Genomic DNA, 26,387 nt, shown 5'->3' with positions numbered 1-26,387 from the left:
TCTTCGTGAGAAGCGTCAGTGGTTTGGCGATCCGTGAAAAGTTTTTGACGAAGCGTCTGTAATGGGCACATAAGCCGAGAAATCGGCGCATGGCCTTCTTGTCGGTGGGTGGCGCGAAGTCGGCGATGGTAGCTGTTTTCCGCGGGTCTGGGCGCACTACAGACTTGCTGATCACATGACTCAGAAACAAGAGCTCGTCGTACGCGAATCGGCACTTTTCTGGCTTCAGGGTCAGTCCAGAGGCCTTGATTGCTTGAAGTACTGCCTCAAGCCGCCGAAGATGCTCGTCGAAGGTCGAGGAAAACACGACGACGTCGTCGATACACCAGGCACGTCTGCCACTTCAATCCGGCCAGCACGGTGTCCATGACGCGCTGGAACGTCGCAGGTGCCCAGAAAAAACCGAAAGGAATGACCTTGAACTCAAAAAGGCCGTCGGGTGTTACAAAAGCGGTCTTTTCTCGGTCTCTTTCGTCTACTTCGATCTGACAATAGCCGGTCTTGAGGTCCATCGACGAAAAGTAGGTCGCGTTGTGAAATCGGTACAGGGTGTCGTCTATCCGTGGGAGGGGGTACACGTCCTTATTCGTGATTTTATTCACGCGCCGACAATCAACGCAGGAGCGCAGTGTCCCGTCCTTCTTCTTCACTAACACCACGGGTGACGCCCACGGACTCTTGAAGGCTGGATGATGTCGTCGCATAGCATTTCGTCGACTTGTTTCTTTATGGCCTCACGTTCTCGCGTCGAAACCCTGTAGGAGCTCTGTGGGAGTGGTCGAGAATTTTCTTCTGTTATAATGCGGTGCTTAGCAAGGGGCGTTTGTCGGACACGCGATGACGACGACAAACAGTCCTTGTATTGCAGGAGCAGGGTTTTGAGCTGGTCTTGCTTGACCTTCGGAAGGCTCGGGTTGACGTCAAAACCCGGTTCGGGACCTCTATTCGTCGAAGCAGCTTCGGCAGCATCGAAAAGGGCGAAAGCATCGGTGTCGGCTACATCTTCGTCGATGTAGGCGACCATCGTACCCATGTTGAGGTGCCTATATTCGTGGCTGAAGTTTGTCAGCAGTACCTTAGCTTTACCGTCATGCAGCTCGGCGACGCAAATTTGACGGTTCAGGAGTAGTTGCTGATCGACGTCGATTACGCCTTCAAGGTTCGCAGGTTTTTCGGTGCCGACGGAAATAATGACACTGGAGCGCGGCGGAACGGTCACCTGCTCTTCTATCACATTCAGTGCATGGTTCCCTGGCGTCGCGTGGGGCGGGAGCGCTTTGTCTGAGGTTAGTGTTATCGACTCAGATCTCAGGTGGATAACGGCGCCGTGGTCACTTAAGAAGTCCATTCCGAGTATCACATCCCTGGAGCAATTTTGTAGGATTAAAAGCTCGCAGGATAAGTCTGGTTATTGATGGTGACTCTCGCCATGCAGACACCAATCGGCGTTATCAGGTGGCCTCCAGCTGTCCGGATTTCGGGTCCACTCCAAGCGGTCTTTAGTTTCTTCAGCTTGGTGGCGAATGGCCCACTGACGACGGAATAGTCGGCTCCAGTGTCGACGAGAGCGCTGACGTTGTGGCCGTCGTATAGTACGTCGAGGTCGCTAATCTGTCATCTTGCGTTGCGGTTAAATCGCGGCGTCGGGTCACGGTTGGTCGGCTTGTCCCGCTGCTTCTATGTCGCGTCGACAGTTCTTCAGGGACCGAGGTTTCATCGTGAGGGCTTCGTCTGCTTCGCGTCGTGTTCCGCAGGCCTCGTCGCGTTGTCGTCGTGGGCGGCCGCGGAGGGTCTTTGCCATTTCGTCGTACAGCAACCGCACCTCCATCGGTTGCTGTCCTTAGTTTCCCGGATACGGGCTAGGCGACTGGCCCCGGTTTGGGCCAGTGTGCTGCCGACGGCGCGGTGACATGTAGCGGCCAGGCGACGGCGAGCGGGAAGGTGGTCGTTCTTGCCACTGTGTTGCGGTGAGGTAGTCGTCGATGTCGCCAGGACGTTCGCCTGGCTGCGGGCGCGGTGCGTAGACGGCGAGTCCGCGTAGCCCCATCTCTTGGTACTGGCAGCGGCGGTACGTGTGACCGGCCTCTTCGCAGGGGTAGCAGAGCGGGCGGTTGTCTGGGGCACGCCAAACGTCGGTCTTCCTTGGCGCGTAGCGCGGGGCATAGCGCTGGGCGACAGGAGGACGGTAGGGTGTCGGTGGTGGCGGCGGCGGCGGCGTCTGGCGGCGGAACTGCTGCGGCGGCGCGGCGTCTTGACGTGGACGAGGTGCGGGGGTGCTGCGTCAGGATGCAGCAGCGTAGCTGTGGCGTTGCTTGTGGCTCAGGCTGCGCTGGTTCAGGTGCTCCCAGAAATTGCTGGATTTCCTGGCGTACGACGTCGGAGATCGGGTCCACTTGAGGCTAGGAGGAGGGCAACAATTTACGCAGCTCCTCCCGCACGATAGCTCTGATGGTGTCACGCAGATCATCAGATTGCAGCGCGTGAACCTCCCCGTAGGTCGTCGTAGGAATGCGGCGGTTGTACTGCCTCGTACGCATTTCCAGCGTCTTCTCGATCGCTGTTGCTTCCGTCAGGAATTCTTGGACGGTCTTGGGTGGGTTACGCACCAGCCCAGCGAAGAGTTCTTGCTGGACCCCTCGCATGAGGAAGCGGACTTTCTTCTCCTCGAGCATGTCGGGGTCAGCGTGGCGGAAGAGTCGGTTCATTTCTTCCGTGAAGATGGCCACGTTTTCGTTCGGGTGTTACGCCCGTGTCTCCAGCAAGGCCGCGGCCCTTTCTTTTCGGACTACGCTCGTGAACGTCGCCAAAATTTTGCCGCGAAAGAGCTCCCAGGTACGGAGTGGGGAGTCCCGATTACGAGTACCAGGTCCTTGCTGCGTCTTCCAAGTAAAAGTACACGTGGCGTAGGTTGTCGTCGGTGTTCCAGTTGTTAAATGTCGAGACCCTTTCAAACGTCTCTAACCAGGTCTCGGGGTCTTCACATGGCGAACCACGGAATGTCGGCGGCTCCCTGGGCGGCTGCATCACTATCGCTGCAGGGGACACTGCGGTCGTCATTGTTCTTGTTGTCTTATGAAAGGAAAGGACTACCCCCTTTGTGTTGTGAAAGGACTACCCCCGCCGACTGACGGGACTACCCCCGTCAGTCGGCGGGGGTAGACATTTCAGTCTGCAGCTGGCTCGACTGTCGCTGACGATGTCGGTGTCTTCTTCGCGATGTGGGCTGGTTTACGGCTTCACGGGGGCGTCCGGTACATGAACGAGCAGCACCTCCACCAGATGTTACGTGGTCGTGACGTCGACGACGGCAGCAGTCAGCACGTCAGAGATGAAACTTTTTATTTGGCCGAACTTGTGGCCGGGAAACTGAAAGTCAAACTACAGCAATACACTGATAGCGGCGAACAGAGCGTCGACCGTCGATCAACTGACAAGCGGTGAAGCGCGTCGGCATTTATACGTGTGCCGTCGAATACTCCAGCGTTATCGCTGGTTGTTGCGCAAGCTCTAGAATAAGCTCGAGTGTTCGCGGCTTGCGCGCAATCTTAACGAAACGATCTACAATAATCGCGAAGCTTCTCGAACAATGAGGCGCAGTTTGCGCTGAGCGTTGCTGACAGTCTTTGTGGGCGAAAACCGAATGCAGCAAAAGTGATAATAAGAAACGCACGTGGCAATATATATAGTAGTACGCAAAACCACGGCTGCTGTAGGACAGTAAAGTACGTACCCTTGTTGGAGCTAGCCCGTGTGCCTTTGTAGACAATATATAATAGAAAAAATAAACAGTAATAGATGACAGAACCACATGACGGAAACTGCCAGAAGAGAATCACGTTGGTGTGCAACGAAGATTCGCCAGTGCCTGTACAGCGGTTAACATCAAAGGACCAAAACGAAAGGTTTTATGGTCTGCACAGACTGGAAGTAGACAGGGAAGCCAAATTTTGGGCTCACAAGCTGGAGGCATAACAAAACAATAATAAAAAATAAGAAGAAAACAGAGACGAGTAAGGAAAGCGTTTACCCCCCCCCCCCCCTTTTTTTTTTGTTGTTTACCGTATAGCAGTCAAAAGCGGCCCACCTTAACTTTGTCCCTGTGGGTCGCTCGCAATGTGTGTGTTGGTTGCCACGTATATTTGTTTGACATCAAATCTTGTCGTCGCTCACCAGCCGCTTTTATTGCTGAGGTAAGCTTGAGTCTGCGCCCCGTAACGCTAATGACCACAGGCAACCCAACTCTCTGAATAAAAGGGATACACGTGCACGGCAAGCTACATCAGTACCACATGGCATTGCGGGGCAACGCACGCCACCACAACGCTGTCAGCGTTCGGAAACAACCGGAACCGATGACATAGGTGCCGCGGGCTGAAAGGTGGGAACTAGAAAAAAAACGAGAGATAAGAGAAAACGAGAAGGTGGTGTCACCGCCGCTGGATTTCAACGTTTGCAACCAGCCGCCGTTTGCAGCTAGCAGCGATAAACCCTTAATTGATAATAAATAAAATAACTTCTCACATTTTGTCCAGATTTTATGTTAACTGTTGAATTCGTTACACGATCATGAAAACGGCGTAACGGGAGGAGACAGAAGCACTGAAAAGTGCTGGAATGCAAGCAGTTGTGTTCGTGTGTTTTTCAGCCTTTTCATCAGTCTCTCCGTCTGACCGTTTTCATATTTATTAATCCGTAACAGCTCGCCCAATTGTCAGTATTGAAGATATAGTCACTGAAATTTTAAAGTGACTCGAATCTCCTTCTGTGAGATGGTCGCACATATGATTAGCATTATTTCATGGCAGTTGCATGCGATACCCTATCGTATGTGTACTATAAATATGTTTGGAAGAAGGAAGAAGTTTATCGTATTTTGTGTAAACAGCGGCTGCTGCAATTTCTGATATCACTTTTTCGAAATGAAATGATTAAATCAGAAGCAACACACTCAATGCCAAAATAAAAAAATTTGATGCATTAGGAAAGGTGCAGCGCCTCCAGGTTGGTTAGTGGTGGTCTTCTAGGATACCAGAAAAATATGCCCATGCGATTACTTCCGCAAAAAGCGATCGGTGCGCGAAGTTGCATCTTCGGCAAGGCAAGAACAAAAATTCCCAAGAGCTGCAAGTATGTACAGGAAATATCGGTAATTAACTGATGTGTACACACTAGATGTATTTTAGAGGAATATTTCGGTCGTTACATGAAGACGCACGCGCTCAAGCATAACTGGCGCAAGGGCGCCGCGCATGTGATTCCGCGCGCGTCCGCGAAACCCCCCCCCCTCCCGGTGGCGCCGCAGCGGTGGTCCGGGAAACTAGGCCCGTCACGCCGGTTTCGGAGCACGCGGCAGGCCGCACCCGTGCGCTTTTTCATCCAGCGGCCACGGAAATGCGAACTGCGTGGCATTTACGCGCTCGGCTGTCGGCATTTATGAAATGCGAAGCATTTCTTAGCAAACGTCTGCGACTTTGAACGTATCTATCTATCTATCTATCTATCTATCTATCTATCTATCTATCTATCTATCTATCTATCTATCTATCTATCTATCTATCTATCTATCTATCTAGCCGCTTACGCCTTGGCTCTCTCGTCGTCGTCTACTTAAATTGGTAGATACTAAAATTGGCACGGGTCGACGTGGCCCAACGAGGAACACGATTTGCAGGTCATGACCTCAATAGCCGGTCATGCCGTCGTCATGAAACCCTTTCCACCAGTCACATACCCGTTGTACACACGACCCAAGGTCTCTATAATCCCAGACTTAACGCGACAACATGAAGGAGCAAGTGTCACAAAACGGGGTGCCGGCGTCGGCGGCGTTGCCGATGGGTGACATATTCCGATGGAAGCAGAGAATGAAAAAAAAGATGGCTGATCCCTCCGTCATAGGAATCGGTATAACACGAAAGTGAGACCTATCGTCACAGAAGTAGTTTATTGTTTATAGTGCATTGGTATAGCTTGTACAATGTCTACTGTTTGGACGCATCCACTCATGTTGATGCCTAGTACGTGGCACATCTTCGTACCGACAACATACGCCCATGATCTGGACTTAACCCTTGCGCACGGTGTAAGAATATACTCAGGTGATGACACTCTTCCCCCAACGCATGGGAAACCGCAATCCACGCGCGTCCAGATAATGTTCGGTTTCTTATCAGATGACTTGGAGGGCGCTACGAAAAGCGGGGCAGTCGTCTCCATAGCAACGCGCATGCTGCTGATAACGTGCGTTTTTCTGTGCCATTTTGCTGGATAATGTGCATCCGCCAAGCGGCGTCGAGGGGCGAAATCGAGAGAGCAACAGGAGAGGGCACGGCGAGCGTGGCGGCGATGACGTAGCACCACCGTGATTCGGCTACACGGTGTAAGAATATTCAGGTGTTGACACTGCGCGCGACTAAGCGGCCAGAAAATGTTCGGTCGTCGGTCCGTTGAGCGGTGCGCCATCTAATGGCTTGAGGCGGAGAGCGCCCGCGAGTTGCCGAATCACAGTGGTGCTGCGTCATCGCCGCCACGCTCGCCGTGCCCTCTCCTGTTGCTCTCTCGATTTCGCCCCTCGACGCCGCTTGGCGGATGCACATTATCCAGCAAAATGGCACAGAAAAATGCACGTTATCAGCAGCATGCGCGTTGCTATGGAGACGACTGCCCCGCTTTTCGTAGCGCCCTCTAACACGGCGCCTATAAAACTGCAAGTCATCTGGTAAGAACGCGAACATTATCTGGACGCGCGTCGATTGCGGTTTCCCATGAGTTGGGGGAGGAGTGTCATCACCTGTGTATATTCTTACACCGTGTTCGGCTACTCGCGGGCGCTCTCCGCCTCAAGCTATTAGATGGCGCACCGCTCAACGGACCGACGACCGAACATTTTCTGGCCGCTTAGGCGAGCGCAGAGTCGACACCTGAATATTCTTACACCGTGCCCTTGCGGTAGCTGAAATTCCTAACATAATATGCGTAGACACCGCATATGGTGAATGCCGCGCAGATGGCATCAACAAGCACACTAATAAACACTGATACTCAATATGCACTACTTCAAAGCGTCGTGAAATGCGAAGAGAAACGCTAGGCGCGTCGTGTCTTCCCTCTAGTCTGGCCGTTACTTTTCACAGGGCGAGGGGGGAGCGCCGTGTGACAGCCAGGCTAGCGTCGGAGAGCTATTTTGCGATATGGATGGATGTATGAGCGAGGCTTGGGCTAAAGTCACCATCTCACGGTGTGTTAAAGCGTTGACGAAATTAATCTTGTATTGGAAACGCGCCGAATGGGACGGTCGTAGCAGCGGCGCGTTTTTTTTTTGTTTTTTTTAGACTGGTGGCACAGACGTCACCGCCCTGTTAGAAAGGGGACGCTCATAGCATCCATCCATCCATCCATCCATCCATCCATCCATCCATCCATCCATCCATCCATCCATCCATCTATTCATCCAACAGCACTGTAAGAAGAAAGTCTGAAAGATAAAAGGCGCGTTCATGTAGCCTCCGTAATGTGTTTGGTGGTAGCTCAGTGGGCTAAGCGCCCGCTAGCCATCATCGCGGACCGAGAGGTCATGGATTCGACTCCCGTCAACGCAGCTTTTTCTTATGTTTTTTTTCTTTGCCATCTGATGGCGTTCATTTTGCTGACGTAGTTCCGTGACGGCAATACGTCATGAAAGTCTTGGTGGACCCCGGAAAAAAAACACTTTCGTGTTAACAAATTGGGGAGGGGCCAAGCATGCACTGTGCGCCGGTGTTTCCCACAGAAAAATCACTGCTAATCGGCAATGAGAGACAGAAGAAAGATTAGGCACAGAGACCCGCAGTCCGCTTTTAGTTAACGTGCATGCTGCGAATCTTTATAAGTTCAACTACGCACAAGAGAAATCTCCCAGCGGCATTACAGTGCAGGTCAAGATCCAGTGCCTTTATATACAGGAAGGCCGGTGAACGGTTGTGTCGCGCGAGCAGTCGGTTTTTTCAAGAAACTCGCTCGCAGACGCTCCCTGCGTCGGCGTTGTCACTCGCGGGCAAGGGCGCGTTCTCCTTCCTCGCGCGCTGGTAGTTCAGCGTTCATCGCAGAAAGAGCGCTTCCATAGTCAACGCGCGCCATTCCCTCTCTCTCTACACACGACAAGCGCTGAGGCGGTGGCGCGCTCTCTTGCGCTCAAGCAAATGGACAGGACACGACGATGCATGCAAGCAAATGGGTCTCGACGATGCACGTAGCGACAGCAGACGACGATGCACCGTCGGCAAGCCGAGACCATAAGGAGCTTCGCCCCTAAAACACAGCTCGAGCCATAATCGAACCCATGCATCCTGCATGACAGTCAAGTGGTCTACCACAGAGTCATGCATGTGCTTCAAGCTGTCTTCGAAAACGACCCCACATAAAAACGTACTGTCAGGACAACGCCAATTGTGATTGCAATGTTCCGCGGGCTAAGTAGTTCATTAGTACCATTGATTATATTTCTTGAAAACTTTTCAGCGCGAACTGGACGGAGCACAAAGAAGAGGACACAAGACGAGCGCTGTCTAACAACTGAAGTTTATTGAAAGAAAAATCAAACACCAGAACACCAACAGCGCATGCGCGGAAGTTACCTGTAGTCGAAGAACGCGTTAAGTTTACGTAGCTCACAATCTAAAAGGCAGACGCACGGCTCAGATATGCATTCATCTCCCGCATCCCGCAAAAGTTGGTAAAGCGTGTGCCGCGATTGAAAACAAGGCTAGAGGAACTTCGGGTGTGGGTTGCACGGTGAAGCATCGCAACCCCCCCTGTTTCATGCTCTGTTGGAGTGGTCTATAGGATTCCCCTCTCTGCGGCAAGTTGTATATAGGCCAGTCGGGTAAATGCAGAAATGAAAGACTCCGCCAGCACAATAGCACCTTAAAGGGAACGCCGACGTCACACCTTTCGACACATTGTAGGGCGTGTGGATGTAAACCGTTCTTCGACAACACTGTCATCTTGCACAAGCATAGAGATAAAAGGGCACGTGAATTTGTGGAAGCGTACTTCATTAAAGATGCGGGGGATGAATGCATGTCTGAGCCGTCCGTCTGCCTCTTAGATTGTGAGCTACGTAAGCTTAACGAGTTCTTTGACTACAGGTAACTTCCGCGCATGCGTTGTTGGTGTTCTGGTGTTCGATTTTTCTTTCAATAAACTTCAGTTGTTAGACAGCGTCCAGTTTGCGCTAAAAAGTTTTCAAGAATGCATCAGTTCCAACTCGCCCACCTCTCTACTTTACTGATTATATTTATGTTGCATTTGTTCCTTTTTGTTGTGTCACTTGTAAAATTCTTTTATCAATCCGACGGAATTTCCTCCTTTAAATGTATATTCTTTTCTGTTTTTCTTCGGATTGTTAGGCGTGGCATTTTACTAATTACTTCGAATTTTGTTTCGCATCCCTAGTTTTATTGTTTTAGCTGTATGCATTATTTTGTCCACGTTTTGTATTTTCTATGTGTATATTATTTTGCCCTTTTAGAATACTGTGTACCTCTGTTTCACACCTGCTATGTGCTTTGTTTGAGACTGCAGTATAAATAAATAAATAAATAAATAAATAAATAAATAAATAAATAAATAAATAAATAAATAATAAATAAATAAAATATTGTTTATCCGCCTTTGTATCAATGTAATAAACATTATACATATATACACACACCTGTGACTCCGCTAGCTATATTCCGAGCACGCCAATGGGACAGCCAATTATGACATACACACTGTTAAAGGGAACACCGGTATGGGCACCTTTCATATTGCTGGCCCCTAACGGCAAAGATTGCTTGTGCGCGGCCCTAGTCTGGAGTCATAACTGTCAGCCACCAGTAGTCTTGTCCAAGTGCCTTTGCAGGAGAGTCAAATCTGGACTGCATTCAAGTGTTCTCTGTAACAGTCGACCCGCCTGCACATGATCGCACCGTAGCGTGCCATTCGGGGCGATGAAACTGACGTCTCTGCTCTAACGTGAGTGCCGACGTTCCGTAGCACCATGAGATATTCTTTACACGCCAGTCAACTTGGCGTGCTTTGTAAGCACACGATATGCGGACAGTGACTACTCAATTTGCACAAAAACGACGATCCCACACGTAGCGCTTGACTCAAAGCAAAAAAATGCGGCATGGGCTGCCACTCGCTGACTGCTTGGCATGAAATTGATTCCCACATTGCGAGGGATATGCCGGATGTTCTATTTTCTAGTCTCATGCATAAAACAAGCATTAAACGATTAATGTGCACCCTTATTAAGATCGGCTGTCGACATCAGAACTTTGTAGGCTTAGAGTTCCTGGTGCATAAAAATTTGTATTCTCTTGGCTGATGACGGCAACTAACATAGGCACACAGAAAATTGGGCTGTTGTATGCCATTATAGTAGCAGTAACATATCTTCATGAATATATGAAAATACATCGCCGTACAGAATTTTAGTATCCACACTTATATATTATACATCATAACTTGCCTTTCTACACGCCGCAGAAATGCAAAGACATGACGCCAATGGTGAACGCAAAGCCCCACTATAAAACTTGTACTGCCTGCGCGATCCAAAGTCAGAACATGCTTGTAATGGCTGCTGTTGGTCCCAAGCACCTCGCTCGCTTCCTCAAGTGCATTATTCTGCTGCACTGTTTTACTGGCGACAACCTACTCTCTACTCTCAAGCTGTGAGCATGCGTCTTTTTCGCCTCCGCTCAACCTATTCCCAACATGCCCTTTGACGCCCTAAACACCCCTGATCTAAAATCGTTCAATATCCCGAGCAGCTGTCAGTGCTTAAACGTATAACAATCCGTGTTGGTACTGCATCTCATTCCAAAATGAGCAAGAATTGGCTGAACTGCTGCCGTGAATCCTATGAGCAGTAAGTGAGGCACGATCGTTTTCCTCCAAGACACACAACAATTCTCACGTCGGCTGTTTGTGAAAGCAACATGGCGGCCTCGCTGAGTTGGATGCGCGAGGTCGTTCGCATGCATTCTAACATCGCTATTTCTTTAGCTGATGACTAGCGCCACCTACAGCACATCAAGCAGGCCTCATTCTCAACGTGTGCAAGCCTAAACATTGCTTGCTTTTCATGCTGCCACGTGCCGACCGCTTTCTCCAGGCAAACGCGTGTTTTGCGTGAAAGACGTCATGGAGAGGAAGAAGTGCACGTGAAATGCTGACCGCTTTCTCCGGGCAAACGCGTGCTTTATATGAAAGACATCATGGAGAGGAAGAAGTGCAATGTCGATGTGCACGTGAAATGTTTCAAGGCTTACCACACCCGCATATAGCACCCCTAACGCCCAGTGTCCTCTATGTATAAGAAGGCTTCAAAAACAATGTTGCGTTTACCTGGCAGTAAGTAAAGCACTTGTACTTTCTTTTGAGGGTAGAAGTGCACTTTTTTCTGAGTTTGGGCATATATGGGTTAGACAGGGCTAAACAGCGCTGCAGCCGCCCCACGAGTGGAACTGTCGACCCTGAGCTGTGTGTTTGGTGGCGTCTTCTATAGCATAAACGGCGTAGGGTGATCGCTCGGATAATGAGTGCACGCTCACCATTCCAGGCCCAAGTCGCAGTTCCAGCTCGGGGCCGCTCACATGCACCGGACAGGGCAGGGTGTTGACGAACGCGAGCCTTGTGAATCCAGCCGGCGATGGGGCCTCCGCACCACTCTGCGTCACGCGCGGCAATGAGCGAGAGCATCTAGAGGGGAGGCAGTGCTCACCTCAAGCGCAAGGTCGAGGCAGCCGGCAACAGCGAACGCAGCAGCGGCAGCAAGACCCCCAACGGTGATCTTCTGCAGGGGCCTGCATTGATTCAATCGATTATGTGTGCCGCCACAACGGGAGAGACACGCACCTGTTCAGCAGGTTGCACCGGTTGAACATGGGATATACGGCGTAGCTGAAAACAGGAACTAGCACCAGTATGAGCAGTGGGTTCACCAGCTGCATTTGGTCCGGCAGCACTTGGTAGCCGAGCTGCGCCATAAGGGAGCAATGAACATTAATTGGAATACATATCCTTTCGTATATATGTTCGCGTTCGTTTAAAATAATGCCCATTCTATCTTACCACGTGCTTCAAGTTAGTTATAGCGTTACGCGGCTCCACATATGTGGGCTGCGACCTTTCAAGGGGCCGTCAGACGTTCGCATTCTGCAGCGCTGGAGTAATGCAAAAAGAATTATCAAAATTGGTGCACGGGAGCGGAAGTTATTAGTCGTCAAACTTCAAAACGCCAGCAGACGATGAGAAAAAAAATGATACCATCTTCCGCGAAAGGGAACCATGTGTAGATGCGAAGCAGCGGGGAGATCGTTCGCTTGAGCGGGACATCGTGTACTTTAATGAGAGCTTAATTTGTGCTGGCGCTAACGCTGACACTGGCGGCGGCGTTGCGCAGGAGAGAATGAAGCGCGCGCGCTCCGTCATTTTCATACCGCGGAGCTACCGTGACGCCCCCAGCGGAGTATGCAGCTGTTACACCACCTGTCGCGCGCGCCGCTCCGTAGAGTAGAGGATTCCTAGAGGAGAGAAAGGGGGAGAGGGCGCGCATGCGCTGTGGACGCCGCGGGAGGGGAGAGATGGGAGGGGACGCGCATGCGCTGTGGAGGTGTGGACGCCACGGGAGGGGAGAGAGGGGGAGCGTAGGAGAGGAGAAAAAGCGGGAGGGGACACGCATGCGCTGTGGGGGGTGGACGCCGGACGCGGGACGCGGGAGGGACGGACATAGCCCCCACCATAAGCTGCTTCGCATCTAAAGCGTTCCCTTTCGCATTTCACTCGGCCACTGATGTCAATGGCAGGTTATAATCGCGGTGCGCTTCTTGTAGAGACATACCGGTAGTATCGGCTCATGTTGGCGGTCGTTTTGCAATTCTTTGCAAAATTTCATATTCAAAAACAGAAGTCCGTTTGTATCGGAGGAAGTATAAAGAGTGGTTGTATAATTTTTAGCGCACAAATGTGTGGTCTAGCTTGGGCCATATGAATATTACGTACGAGTTGTGCCGTCAAGCCAGTGAAAACGCCGGCCATTGTCGTTATTCTCCTTTAAAAAAATGTCACTTCTAATCACAAAACTAGCCGTTGTGTGCCGCTCTAGTCCGAATCCAACGTGGTTTCTCCGTTCAAATCAAACAGCTTTGGTTTTGCCTTTGCCATTTGCGCAACGATATCGCGGCATTCCACAGTTCCAGAAGAAGTGAAGAGTGTCGCCAGGACTCCTTTAATTAAAAAAAATCTTTACTGGTAACTCATTGTTTGACTGCCATTTATTAGAGGGAGGAACAGAGGGGGATCCTTTGAGCTGTGTATCCAAAGGACACGGATCATGAGTCGCACCTGTACAGAAAAAAAAAAACATTGTAGTGGAGCAGATGCACGAACGAGTATGCGCCTGTGAAAGAGGAGGAAAACGACCCGCGTTCTGATTGCGCGAGAGTCTGTGCCACCTTTTCCAGCCTTGCACAGTGTTACCGTACGGTCCTTTTAAAGACGATAGTCTTTCTTGGGATACTTAAACGCATAAATTTTGGCCTGTCTTTCTGTCTGTCTTTTTGTTTGTCGGCACGTCACTCGATTCAGCCACTCGGCCGAAGTTGAACCACTTTCCCAAGGGCCAGCCATCTTGAACGGCTGACTAGGTTCATACTTGTGTACATTGTCGATCAAAAAGCAAACATTAAGCATATCTGAGGCGCAACATCACTAGGTAAGTATTAGGTGGTGTGTTCCTTTAACAGAAAATGCATACATGCGTAATTCTAAAGACCCTAGTTTCTTGAGCTGCGCTGATAATGCGACTGCGCTGAAACTTGCCTTCCTCCGTGCCCTCTGCACGAGCTCATTGTTGTGTTTTGGTTTCGGTTCTGTATTGCACTGTACGAATGCCATGGGACGCCGCTCTGGCATTCCTGTTTTACCCAGGCAACGTGTAAATAAAGGAGTGTGTGGAGAGTACTCCTTGAGTGCGGATGTTTCTTCTGCTTCAGCACTTCGCGCCAAACCGCGTGTTCGGGCTGGCTCGCGTCCCCGCCGGTCTTCGCCTGCTGCTGCGCCGGGACTACCAGCCCGCAACACAGCACTCATGTTTCCCGACGTATTGCCAGATGGCGTCTATATCTCACGCAGCGCCTCTTCTATCGTCTTTAGACGACATTTTTTCGTTGCGACTTCATTACATCAATAAACCCCATCGCATTTGGTGGAGGTTGCAGAGATCCCCAAACAGACCTGGAGCTCCGCTCTCGCAAGTTGACCGAGAGACCACCGGACAACAAGACTAACGCTGTCACTGTCCAGCCAGCACCACAGGCTGCCCCGTCCCCCTGCCCCGGCGCTACCCGTCAACGAGACCCGCCACTCTTCAGCGGAAGTGGTGAGCATGACGTCGAAACTGGCTCTTATTATACGAACGCGTAAGCGCCAGCAACAAGTGGGACGACGACTCTAAGCTCGGCTACGATATCTTTTGCTTGGCTGACGTCGCTAAACTTTGATTTACCAGCCGCCAATCCGCTATCGCCAACTGGTCAGGCTTCAAGACCCTCGTGACCGAAGCATTCGGCCGACCAGAGGTCCGCAAGCTCCGCGCTGACCAGCGTCTACGCCACCGAGCACAGCAGCCTGGAGAGACATTTACCAGTTACATTGAGGATGTGCTAGACATCTGCAGGCGGGTTAACCCATATATGCCGGAAGACGAGAAGATCAGACAAATTCTCAAGGGTATCGAGGATGGCGCATTCCAGTTGTTGCTGGCGAAAAGCCCGACCACTGTGGCAGTGCTCGTAAGCCTGTGCCAGAGCTTTCATGAATTGCGCTGTCAGCGTTCCATCGCCCGGCAACGTCTCCCACCACCAGATTCGATCTCGGCAGTCGCAGTCGCAAACGGCAACGTTTGCCAGGGAACACTTACTAACCAGATCAAGGGCTTTATCAGAGAGGAAGTGGCCCGACAGCTCTCCCTGCTGCCTCATAGCGACGCGCCCACCGCAAGCCTGCCTCCGACACAGCAGCAGGCCATACGCACCGAAATTTGTGAGGCCCTCCCTGCAGTTCCGGCCCCTTACCCGTGCACTTCCATGCCACCCCCTCTCTCGAGTGCCGGCTACGCTCCGCCTGCTACATCTTCACCTCTCAGCTACGCAGCTGTGGTCGCGCGGCCCCCACCGCATCCAAGCTCTTTATCCGCACCCCCCCATCCCGCCTCGCTTCCAGTTTACAGGCCCCCACCACACTTCTTCCGTCCATCAGATGCGTGGCGCACCCATGACAACCGCACTATCTGCTTCGCGTGTGGCATCGCTGGCCATATGCGAGCGTCTGCCGCCGCCGTCCCACACCTGCGTACGCCTCCTTAGAAACTCCTACCTACGCGCCGCAATATGCCACCCCATCTGCGCCTGAACAGAGGCACTTCGACTCGGATCGCCGCAAAACGTTATTGATGTAGATGTTGAGGGAGTCGCCGCACTGGCGCTTGCAGATACCGGGGCCGCCGTTTCTGTGATGAACGCGAACTTTTGTCGGAGACTCAAGAAAGTGACATCTCTCTGTGGCATGGTGCTGTCCACGTCTAGCGCGCAACGCATTCATCCCTTAGCTCTGTGTACAGCGCGCGTCGTCATCCAAGACATTATGTACACCGTCGAAGTTTTTGTTCTGCCATCTTGCTCTCATGACCTCATCCTGGGTGTGGATTTCCTTTCACGTTATCAAGCTATCATCGATTGTTCACGTGCGGAATTGTCCCTTGTGCGAACATGCGAATTTTCATCGCCCGACCGTTCTCTTCTTCCCTGCAAACTCATCGTTGATGCCGACACCATCTTGCCCCCGGAAGCTTCAGTCCCTATTACCCTTTTGTGTACTGCTCAACCTGAGGCCACGGTAGTGTTTACGCCATCTTCAGTGTTCACTGAACGCAGGGGCATCGTTCCCCCATTTGCTGTTCTCAGCATTCCGTATGGGTCAACCATAATGCTGGTTACAAACCACTTTAACTACCCCATTGCCTTACTCCGTAGTGAAACTTTAGGATATGTACAACCTGTCGACCACATCGATGATCTTGATCTTCCCGACGACACCACATGTTGCCACATTGGCCCAATCACTCCTGCATCTCAGCCATCAAGTTAGTCAGCGTTCGACAATGCCATTGACGCCAACCTCCCCCCCCCTCTCATCGCCGCCAACTTGCTGCTCTCCTTGACAAGTTTATCTCTTCTTTCGACTTTCAACAACCTTCGTTAGGCCGCACCACGACTATCAGTCATACTATCGACACAAGCTCCCACTCGCCCCTGCGACAGCAGCCTTAGCGCGTTTCCGCCGAAGAGCACCGCGTCATTACGGAGCAAGTGGATGACATGCTTCAACGTGGAGTCATACAGCCTTTTCAAAGTCCTTGGTCATCACCTGTGGTATTGGTCAAGAAAAACGATGGCACCATTCGCTTTTGCGTTGACTATCGCCGCTTAAACAAGATTACGAAAAAAGGCGTCTACCCGCTACCGCGAATAGACGATGCTCTTGACTGTTTACAGACGCCGAGTACTTTACATCTTTGGATCTGCGTTCTGGGTATTGGCAGGCGCCTGTGGCAGAGTGTGATCGCTCTAAAACAGCCTTTGTAACGCCCGATGGCCTATATAAGTTCAACGTCATGCCATTTGGGCTCTGCAACGCGCCTGCAACATTTGAACGCATGATCGACACCATCCTTCGAGGCCACAAGTGGAAGACTTGCTTGTGTTACCTGGACGACATAGTAGTCTTTTCAGCAGATTTCCCGATACACCTTGCTCGTCTGCACGAAATTCGGACGTGCCTAACTTCTGCGGGCCTACAACCTAACACCAAGAAGTGCCACTTCCCAGCACGGAAACTAACCATCTTGGGACATGTCAGCTCAAAAGACGGCGTTCTTCCGGATCCCGATAAGCTTCGAGCTGTCGCCGAACTCCCAAAGCACACATCGATGAAAGCCATCCGATGTTTTGTCGGCCTCTGCTCCTGTTTTCGTCGCTTCGTGCGTAACTTCGCGTCCATCATGGCACCTTTGACGAGTCTGCTTGCCACCAGCAAAGGTATATCTGCATGGTCACCTGCATGTGATCACGCATTTTGCCAGTTGCGCTGCCTTTTGACCTCACCACCTATCCTTCGTCACTACGAGCCCACTGCTCCCACAGAAATTCACATCGATGTAAGTGGCGTCGGTCGTGGTGCAGTTTTGAAACAATGGAAGGGCATCCAAGGTGAATACGTTGTCGCTTAATCGAGTCGTGCTCTCAAGAAGGCTCAATTAAACTACTTCGTGACAGAGAAAGAGTGCTTGGCGATAATCTGGGCATTGAAGAAGTTTCGCCCGTACCTTTACGGCCGGCCTTTCGACGTGGTTACAGACCACCACGCTCTATGTTGGCTTTCCACCTTGAAACACCCGTCGGGACGCCTGGGCCGTTGGGCACTTTGAATGCAGGAATACGATATTCGTGTCGTATATCGTTCCGGTCGCAAGCATGCGGATGCACTCTCCCGCTCGCCAATAACACCAGATGTGGCTTCTCTGTCACCCTTCTTTACCACCTTGTCACCACTCGGCACCACTCACATGCTTTCGGAGCAGCGTAAATACCCATACCTCGCCTTGTTGCTCGACTACCTTACCGATCCATCTGCTGTCCCTTCGACGAGACCGCTACGCCGTCAAGCAGTCCACGTTTCCGCGCGAGACAACATTCTGTACCGCCGCAACTACATGCCAGTTGGTTGGAAGTGGCTCCTTCCTTTGCGTAGTCATATGCGCTCTGACATCTGCGCGAATTTCCATGCAGATCCACAAAGTGCTCACGCTGGCGTCCTGAAAACCTACGCAAGGCTGCGTCAGCGATATTACTGGCAAGGAATGTATCGCTTTGTCCAGAAATACGTTCAGTCTTGCACTACATGCGAACAAAGCAAGACACCTCCGGGACACATTACTGGCACGTTGCAGCCGCTCTTGTGCCCGGCTCGCCCATCCGACCGCTTGGGTATCGACCTCTACGGCCCCCTCCCGTACAGTGGCTCTGGAAACTGGTGGATTATTGTCGGCGTCGATCATCTGACGCGCAACGCTGAGACTGCAGCTCTCCCGGCAGCGACCGCCCGCGAAGTTGCACTTTTCATTCTTCCCAGCTTCCTTCTACGCCATGGTGCTCCGCGGGAACTACTCAGTGAGAGGGGTGGCTTGTTCCTGTCGGAGGTCATCCAAGCCTTCCTCGCTGAATGCAACATAATTCGCCGGAAATGCACCGCCTACCATCCACAGACCAATGGTCTCACCGAGCGGTTCAACCGCACACTCGGCGACATGTTGAGGATATGTATACCTCCGCCGACCACACCAACTGGGACACTATACTACCTTTTGTTACGTTCGCTTACAACACCGCGATGCAAGCGACTACCGGCTTTCGCCGTTCTTTCTCTTGTACGGCCGCGAACCTTCCCACCCACTGGACACCCTACTCCCGTACCGACCTGATGCCTCTGAGTGCACTTCAGTTGATGAAGTCGCCAGAAACGCCGAAGACTGCCGTCAGTTGGCTCGTTCCCTGATAGGTGAAGCTCAAGGTCGACATAAGACGCGACATGACGATGTTCATCACCCAGCTCGTACGTTTCCTGCTGGCTCCCTTGCTTGGCTTTGGCCACACCCGCCCCCCCTCCCCCCACGTCCCTGGCCTTTGCTCTAGACTTCTGGTATAGTACCATAGTCGGTACGTTGTCATTCATGCCACCTCGCCGGTGAACTACATCGTCGAGCTCCTCCTACAATCGCCAGATTTGCGCTGTCGAGGACGCGAGACCGTACACGCCGATCGTCTCAAGCCCTAATACGACCCCCTCATTCTTCGCACTCCCCGATTCACCAGGATAGCTACGCTTCACCCCGGGGGTATTGTAGCAGAGCAGATGCAGGAACGAGTGTGCGCCTGTGAAAGAGGACGAAAACGATCCGCGTTCTGATTGCGCGAGAGCCTGTGCCGCCTGTGCCAGCCTTGCACTGTGTTACCGTACGGTCCTTTTTCGTTGCGACCTTGTTGCGACTTCATTACATCAATAAACCTCATCACAACATTCGCAATACACCCATAGTATTAGTGTTGGGGTATACGGCAAGAGGCTAGAAAGGTCGCGTTCTCATTCCTTACAAGGCCTCGACTAACAGCGACGGCAATGCGGTGTGTACACAGGTTACCATCTTAAATATGCACGTGTCCTGGCAATTCGCTCACAGCGTCGAAACACGGTAGGGGCACTGGGTGACTGCATTCGCTCGGCGTCGTTTACACAGTGGTCTGAATGTACGTACATCCTTCAGAGACTATCGACACGCGCTAGCCGCGCACAGGGCGGGACACCGACCGCTCTCGACCAGCGGGCGAACGAGCGGAGAAGCGAGGAAAGCCCGTCCACCGGAATGAGTGGCTCTGATGCGCACTCTGGTTGGACGACCTGTTGAGAGCTGGCAACCGTTCGGCGGAGCTAACGTGCTCGAGGTAGGCAACCATCACCAACACCAGACGTCGCTGGCATGTTCTTGCACATATGGGTCCAAGCTGCCACGTTTACGACAAGGCTTTTGCATTCTCAGATCGCTGCATATGTTGCGTCGCCGCGGTCGTCTATGTTGGACCACGCAATGATAATTTACGTGCATCACTTAGTGTTGCTGTTACCACACACAACTCGTATCGCTCGCTTCTCGGTTGTGTCCGGTGCGGCGGCATTTTATTTATGCTATTGACAGCTTGCAGGAATGTGGGCGCAAACGCACACGAACGCTTTTTGTGACAATCAAGAAAAGGCTTACCGGGGCAACAGCATTGCGCGCTCTGATGTTAACTACAAACAGCTAAACAAGTTCAGTTGTTGTACAATTGTTATATTGTTGTAGATATGTAGGTTATAGTGTTGTAGATATATTGACAAGTCAGTGCTCTTTAGGATTGACCATGGCTGTGTATCGTTGTGTGCACTTTGCTGACGCACATTTTATTTTGCTGTTCACCAATTCCTGTTTGCTCTTTAAAATGTCAACGTGAGCTCGATGCATTTGACTTTTTCCCTTTTGATCTTTGTTCACATTGAAAACCACCATAGTGTACGGCAGCACGAAAAAAGGGTTTATTTATTTATTTATTTATTTATTCTACTCTCAGGAGCATTGTGCAGGGGAGGGGCAAAAAGAATAGAACATAACATCATTCCAACTAAGGAACTTGCAATACAGTCAATACAGGAAATCGGGAAAATAAAAAAAAATATTTGAAGGCATATTTAACAGAAAAGCGCAGTGCATACAAAAAAACCAAAAGCGTACAAAAGAAGTCGCTGCATCACGTATGCGCAAAATGAAATCAAAGTGACGTATTTAATACCTTTCGGAATGTGTCAGGGTTAGTAATAGGGGCGACTGATGCAAACAGGTGATTCCAGTCGAGGCATGTTTCCGGAAGGTATGTTAACGCGTTACTAAGAGGAATGTGTACTTTGTTATTGTCATCTAAGCGAGATGATGTAAAAGATACAGGTTGTATTAAACGCGATTTTATAATGTGATATTTATAATACATTTTCTGAAAGATAGAGAGGCGTGCCAGCTTTCTGCGCGTGGCAAGTGACATAAGGTTGAGGTTGGCTTTCATGGCAGATACGCTGGATGTTCGATGGTAATTTGATAGAATGTAACGTGCCGAGCGATTCTGGACAGCCTCTAGCTTGTTAATTTTGGGCGAGGTCCGATATGGATGAGGCGTATGCCAGCACAGGAAGAATATGAGTGATAAATAACTGTTTTTACATGCAAAGCATTTCATAGCGAACTTTTAGCACTTTGAGCGTTTCTATCTAGGTATCTATCTATCTATCCGCCTACATCTGGGCGCTCTCATGATCGCCTCCTTAGCTTGGTGTAGACCCACCTTGGCATGGGAGGGTAAGAGGATTTAACGAATGTGACTGTCGGGTCGTGACACCCATAACGTGAAAATCCCGTCGCATACGTCGTCAAAACTTTTCCTCCAGACACTTGTGGCACATGCCCGTTTACCACGGGCCGCGGTGTACGGGTATGCGCCACAGGTTATTGACAGTTTACATCTACAGGAACGGCAAGAACAGACATTGGTAATTTAAATTTGAGAGCGTTAAGAAAAACTGCAGATCCCAGCAGGAATCGAACCCAAGCATTCTGCGTGGCAATCAGGTATTCTACCGCAGAGCCACGACAGGTCTATTAACTGGATTGGAAAAGCAGCCTATGCAGGCGTAGTGCCGGTGCAACGTCAATTGTGTTGTCGTGCTGGCTATCTAATTTTACAAGAAAGCAGTAAACTCTACTTATGTACTCCTACAATACAGGCGTCATATTAGATTAACTTTTGTGGCTTGAGTGTTGGCTCCGCTTTTATGGCAGCCTAATAAACAATACATTTGTATTCCTATGATTCAGCAAGCTATATTGAAGCATTTCTCGACTACGGATGATTACATTAACGAATGTTACGTATGATATTCACATTATTGCACCATAAAGTGCACTTAGTTTCGATAATACTGACGCATGTACTCTAACGTGAGGGCTGACATTACGTCGCACCATAAGTTACCCTTTAAACGCCAGTGTTGTCGACGTGCCTGGTAAGCCCACAATGTGCACGCAGTTACTACTTACAAAAACACGTCGATCCACCTCTTAACGCTTGGCTCACAGCCATAATATACAGCATAGAAGTACCCGCTGACTGCTTCGCATGAACCTGATTCCCACAACAAGTGGGATCTGCCGAATTGTTTTAATGGGCTCTTGTGCTTTGCAGTGGAAAACGTTTCAGACCAACTAGAACCTCAACGAAACATGCAGAATTAAAGTGTTAAAAAAAGTCGTGCCTTATGAGAGATACTTCTCAGATGTTTTCAAGATCACGCAAGACGTCACCAAATGACGTTTTCATGACGTCACAGATAGCAAAAACTGGTGACGTCATGGTGACGTCGCTATGACGTCATCACGAAGTCACATAACGTGACGCCACACGATGACATCGGATGACATCGTCTCTTGGCATTGCCTCCGTGATCGGCCGATCACGGAGGCAATGCAAAACCAGGTGAGGTGTACAAAGTTTCAGAGGGTGCGGGGTAGGATCAATACGTCAAGTGAAGAAGAACAAGATGACTTTCGTCTTCGAGTCATCTTAGGCGAATGCATAAGGGACCCTGTGAGTTTTGCTTACGCGCTTGATGTCCAGGACTAGTTGATGGCTGTGACTTCAGGGACTGCAGTGCGTCTCGTGAGTTGAAATTTACCGTTGAAGAAACGACCTTACTAATGAAAAGAACTACTAAATCTACCAAAGAGCACATGCTCTTTGCACATGTTGTATAACCCTATGCGGTCATACACAGAGCCGACATGAGCCACCGTTACGCTCGTTTAGATAATTTTAGAATAAGTTATCAAACAGCAATAGGCGCAGTTAATAAATGTGCATAAGCCACCGGAGAGAAATATTGTGCTCTAGAAGAAGATGCACGTGGTCTCCCTTGCTGCTCTTTTACGCATTTTTCCGAATTCTATTTGCGAAAAGGGGTAGCCGGTGCTATATAAAAGCGCCAACAACTCCTAATTAAAACAAAAAATATTAAAAGCTGCTGGTTTGAATGCTTAGAGCGCGCTGCCTGGCAGGCAAGCGCGATCTCCGCGAAAGGGCGTGTGCTACGCAGGAGCAAGGTAGGTGGCGTCACGTTCGAAAACACTCTGTATCGAGAGTGCGAAGGAGAGGATACCGAGGAGAAACGACAGCGGAGGAGGAGAACTTTACCAAGCTTCAGGGGCTTTAGCCAGGGGGTTTTTCTGTCCCGTTTGGGGGCTGTAGTACCTTCGACCATAAATGAAGGTTGTTGTTCCATTGCCTACCTATTTATTGCCAGGGCACTTATTAACTCCGCAGTTTTTAATACGCAAGTGAACCTAAAGGTTGCAGTTCGAGATTTAGATAGCGAAAATACGAGCGCCACCCGGAGTGGAAAACGGGAACTGCGCCGCCCAATCTCTCACGGCGAAAAAGGGGCGTTTCTTGTTGCGCGCCCATGTGTGCTACGGCCTACGGTGTCCCAAAGGCCGCTTTTACCACCGTAAAGTTTGTTTCTGCGAAACTGGCGAAACCCTTGCAAGCTTCCGCGAAACAGACGCATGAATGGATACGCGCCGTCATCACAAATCGTGCCGTGCTGTGTGGTGTCGAAATTCTTCACGCCACACCGGCATAAAATTCTTTTGGATCCCGGCGAACGAAAGGTACGGTCTGCATGCTGCTCGTTTTGTTTTTCTACGCTTGCACGGCATATCAGGATGCGATTGCGGCAGTAGCATAAAATGTTCAAGTTGTGTTTTTACTGTATGAATGGCACGTTGAAGCAATAAAACATTCAAAGAAACTCTGCTCTTTTATTCTTGTCTAATATATGTGTACACGTAAAAAAAAACAAAGCCTTACTTAGAATAAGTGGTGCAAAAATAGGTGGATGGGCAAACCTTCATCAATCAGAACGCAACGATTGCCGTTTTGATCATGTGGCGGGTTGCGCAACAGGAAAAAGGTCGCGCGCTCGCCATCTGAATACCTCCAATCGCTCACTTTGGCTTGCTGGTGCATCCCAATTGAATTTTGGTGCTAAATCCCCCCCTCCCCCACCACTCGGATCCTCAGTCATCATCAAGGTGGCGTCCCCCAGTGCGTGCCTGCAATGCGCCGCCATGGTTTAGTACCGCCCCCAAACACCAGGCGGTAGTCTGGCGCTGAGAGCGAATGTCGATTCCATTGGATGGTATAGGAAGTTTCACTCCCCTGCTTTAGCGCGCGGGAGAGTGCCGCGCCGCCAGTGTGTTCGTGCCTTGACAGTTGTTAGGCCTGTGTGCGTTCTTCTCGTGCGTGCTTTGTGTTTGAGCGTCGCGCTGCAAGTTTCAAGCTGCTTGCCGCTCTTCGTGTGACATTCAAATTTGCTGCTATCGCATTCATTGTTTCACCCTTGCGGCAAAACTGTGTCTTTTTTTCTTGCAAAGACCGTCCGGCGACCTCAACTCCATTGGCCAAGGTTGCTAGTTCCCCGGCGGCGCTGAAGAAGAATGGCGCCAGAGGGAAGGTGGTGTCCGCTCAGATGCTGGCGAATCACTGCGCGTGGTCTCGTGTCCTTAGAAGCAAATGGGACGTCCGCGGCTCATATGAACTTCACGAGAACGGTGTCCTTCGTGATTGGTGATAATAGGGAGACATACTATGTCATGTGGAACCGCTGTTGTAGCACACGGGCGGTTCACAAAATATTCCGCGAAGTGAATGCTGCGGGCGGCGAGAAGGTTCGTTGTCATTCGTGTCTGCTGCTCTCTGAAATCCGTTGTATCGGTCAAAAATCGCGTCGTGGTGGTAGGGTCCGTGCTTTTCTTGCCACGGCCTGACATCATCAGTCACAGGATCTTGGACGCAAAAACGCGGCTGTTCTCGACGTGGCTGAGCGCCATCAGTAGGGCCTCTGTTGTAGCGACGTGGCTACTGTTGAGTTCATAATCCCCAATGACCCTCGACGCAGGATACGAGGAGTAGAACGCAAAGCTGGGCTCTGGTTGCAGGCAGGGGTGGTGAGTGCTCGGGTGTGTCAGCTCTGTCTGGACACGATCGACCGACTGGCTGCTATCTATATCACATTGCCTAGCCTGCCAAATATTGGTGTGATGCCCCTGTTCGACGGAAGCCAGAGGACACCAGTTTTATCACTGCCTGGACGTATATTGCGCCTGGCACTTGCGCGCCTTGCAGTAGCGTCTCTTCTGCCCTCTAGTTTTTCCTCACGGAGTCAACGAATCGCTCTTCAAGTGTGCCCCAAGTTGTTCACATTTAGTTGTGATTATCGTCAACGCAACATCAGTTAGGAAGAACACGACGTTCAAAAGCTGACAAGTGTCCTTCCAGGGCGCTAACCCGTTGGTTTTGGAGGGCCATTACTTGAGGTCGTCATCCAGCGAGGGATCTCACATTCATTGAGCGAAATTGGTTGGCACAGCAGTTGGACTGGGCCGTTGTTCGCCTGCGTCGTGGAACATTCAAACTTCGCCTTCGGGTGGCGATTAACCCGCACCTTGCACATCAACAGTTACTAAGAGTCGTGACGAAATAGTTGCTCACAGGAGATGGACGCTGTGAGTAGCGCAGTCTGACCTTGCTCAGTGCCTATCGTGTCTCCGCACGCACGCACGCACACACACACACACACACACACACACACACACACACACACACACACACACACACACACACACACACACACACTATATATATATATATATATATATTGTAATGAACACAGCGGCGCTCGGGCATAGGCGCATGCTCGGCTAGGGCGACGAGACGGAAGACGAGGAGGTAGAATAAGACCAGCCAGCCCGCAGCAAAGAGCTGTCTCTGTTCTCTCCTTCCTTACAATGGCGCAGTGTACGACCATCGAACCGTAAGCGCGAACCTCGTTCATGGCGCCCGCCAGCGTGCAGCAGCAGTAAGCGCGACTTGAGGACGGCGTCCAGGCCTCCTCGGCACCTGCTCACCTGCCGCCGCTGCAGCCACCGTTCGGGGACGGCGTCTAGGCCTCCTCGGCGGCTCCACACCAACTGACCGACGCCGTGACACCAGTTCACGACAAGGGTCGCCATCCACGCGTCCTTGGCAATGGATTGTATCACCATGAGCACCGGGACCGCTGCGTACTCTGCAGCCGCGGTTCCTGGCTCGTCGGGCGCTCCCCCCGTCAACGGCCCGGAGCTCTTGCATGTCCTGACGGAATTATCACGTCAGCTCAACCGCATGACGTCTTTGAGCTCCGGGTTCTCGCCTGCCGCTTCACCATCGTCGGCTCTTTGGGCAGTGCCAGTGTTTCGCCGCTTCCAGGACGATGTTTTCCTGTGGATCGAGACCACCACCTCGCTCGGCGACCATCATGCCTGGACGGACCAGCAGAAATGGCTAGTAGCCATTGACCACCTTCGCGATGCCGCCAAGGCATGGCATGGCTACGAAGGCAGCAGGCAACAAACTTGGCCCGAATGGTGTGCTAAGTTGAAAAGTCTCTTTCGCCCGCTTTTTCATGACGGTGACCCCCTCCCTGCCGATCAAGTCACTACCACACATGGGAGTCGCGAGGTACACCACCTCGATGGTGCAGCTCGGGCATTCACCAGCTTGCCCTCCCTCTATGACCTAGATCGTGAAGGGCGCCGTCGTGACGGTGCAGTTGTGCCCTGCACT

At 51.1% G+C, this 26,387-nt stretch overlaps 1 protein-coding gene across 1 annotated transcript in view; it reads right to left on the bottom strand.

The window, feature by feature from the left end:
• LOC119383896 (peptide transporter family 1) overlaps positions 1-26,387 on the bottom strand; it is a 658,636-nt gene that overhangs the window by 42,830 nt on the left and 589,419 nt on the right. The window contains exons 12-14 of the mRNA XM_037652169.1: positions 11,890-12,011; positions 11,756-11,837; positions 11,586-11,702 (exon numbers count right to left, since the gene is read on the bottom strand). Of these exons, the coding sequence (XP_037508097.1) occupies positions 11,586-11,702; positions 11,756-11,837; positions 11,890-12,011 (321 nt within the window). The remainder of the gene's footprint in view (positions 1-11,585; positions 11,703-11,755; positions 11,838-11,889; positions 12,012-26,387) is intronic.

The sequence above is a fragment of the Rhipicephalus sanguineus genome, chromosome 1 (assembly GCF_013339695.2).
Source record: "Rhipicephalus sanguineus isolate Rsan-2018 chromosome 1, BIME_Rsan_1.4, whole genome shotgun sequence".
NCBI classification, from domain to species: Eukaryota; Metazoa; Arthropoda; class Arachnida; order Ixodida; family Ixodidae; genus Rhipicephalus; species Rhipicephalus sanguineus.
This window is presented reverse-complemented; position numbering and strand designations above follow the sequence as displayed.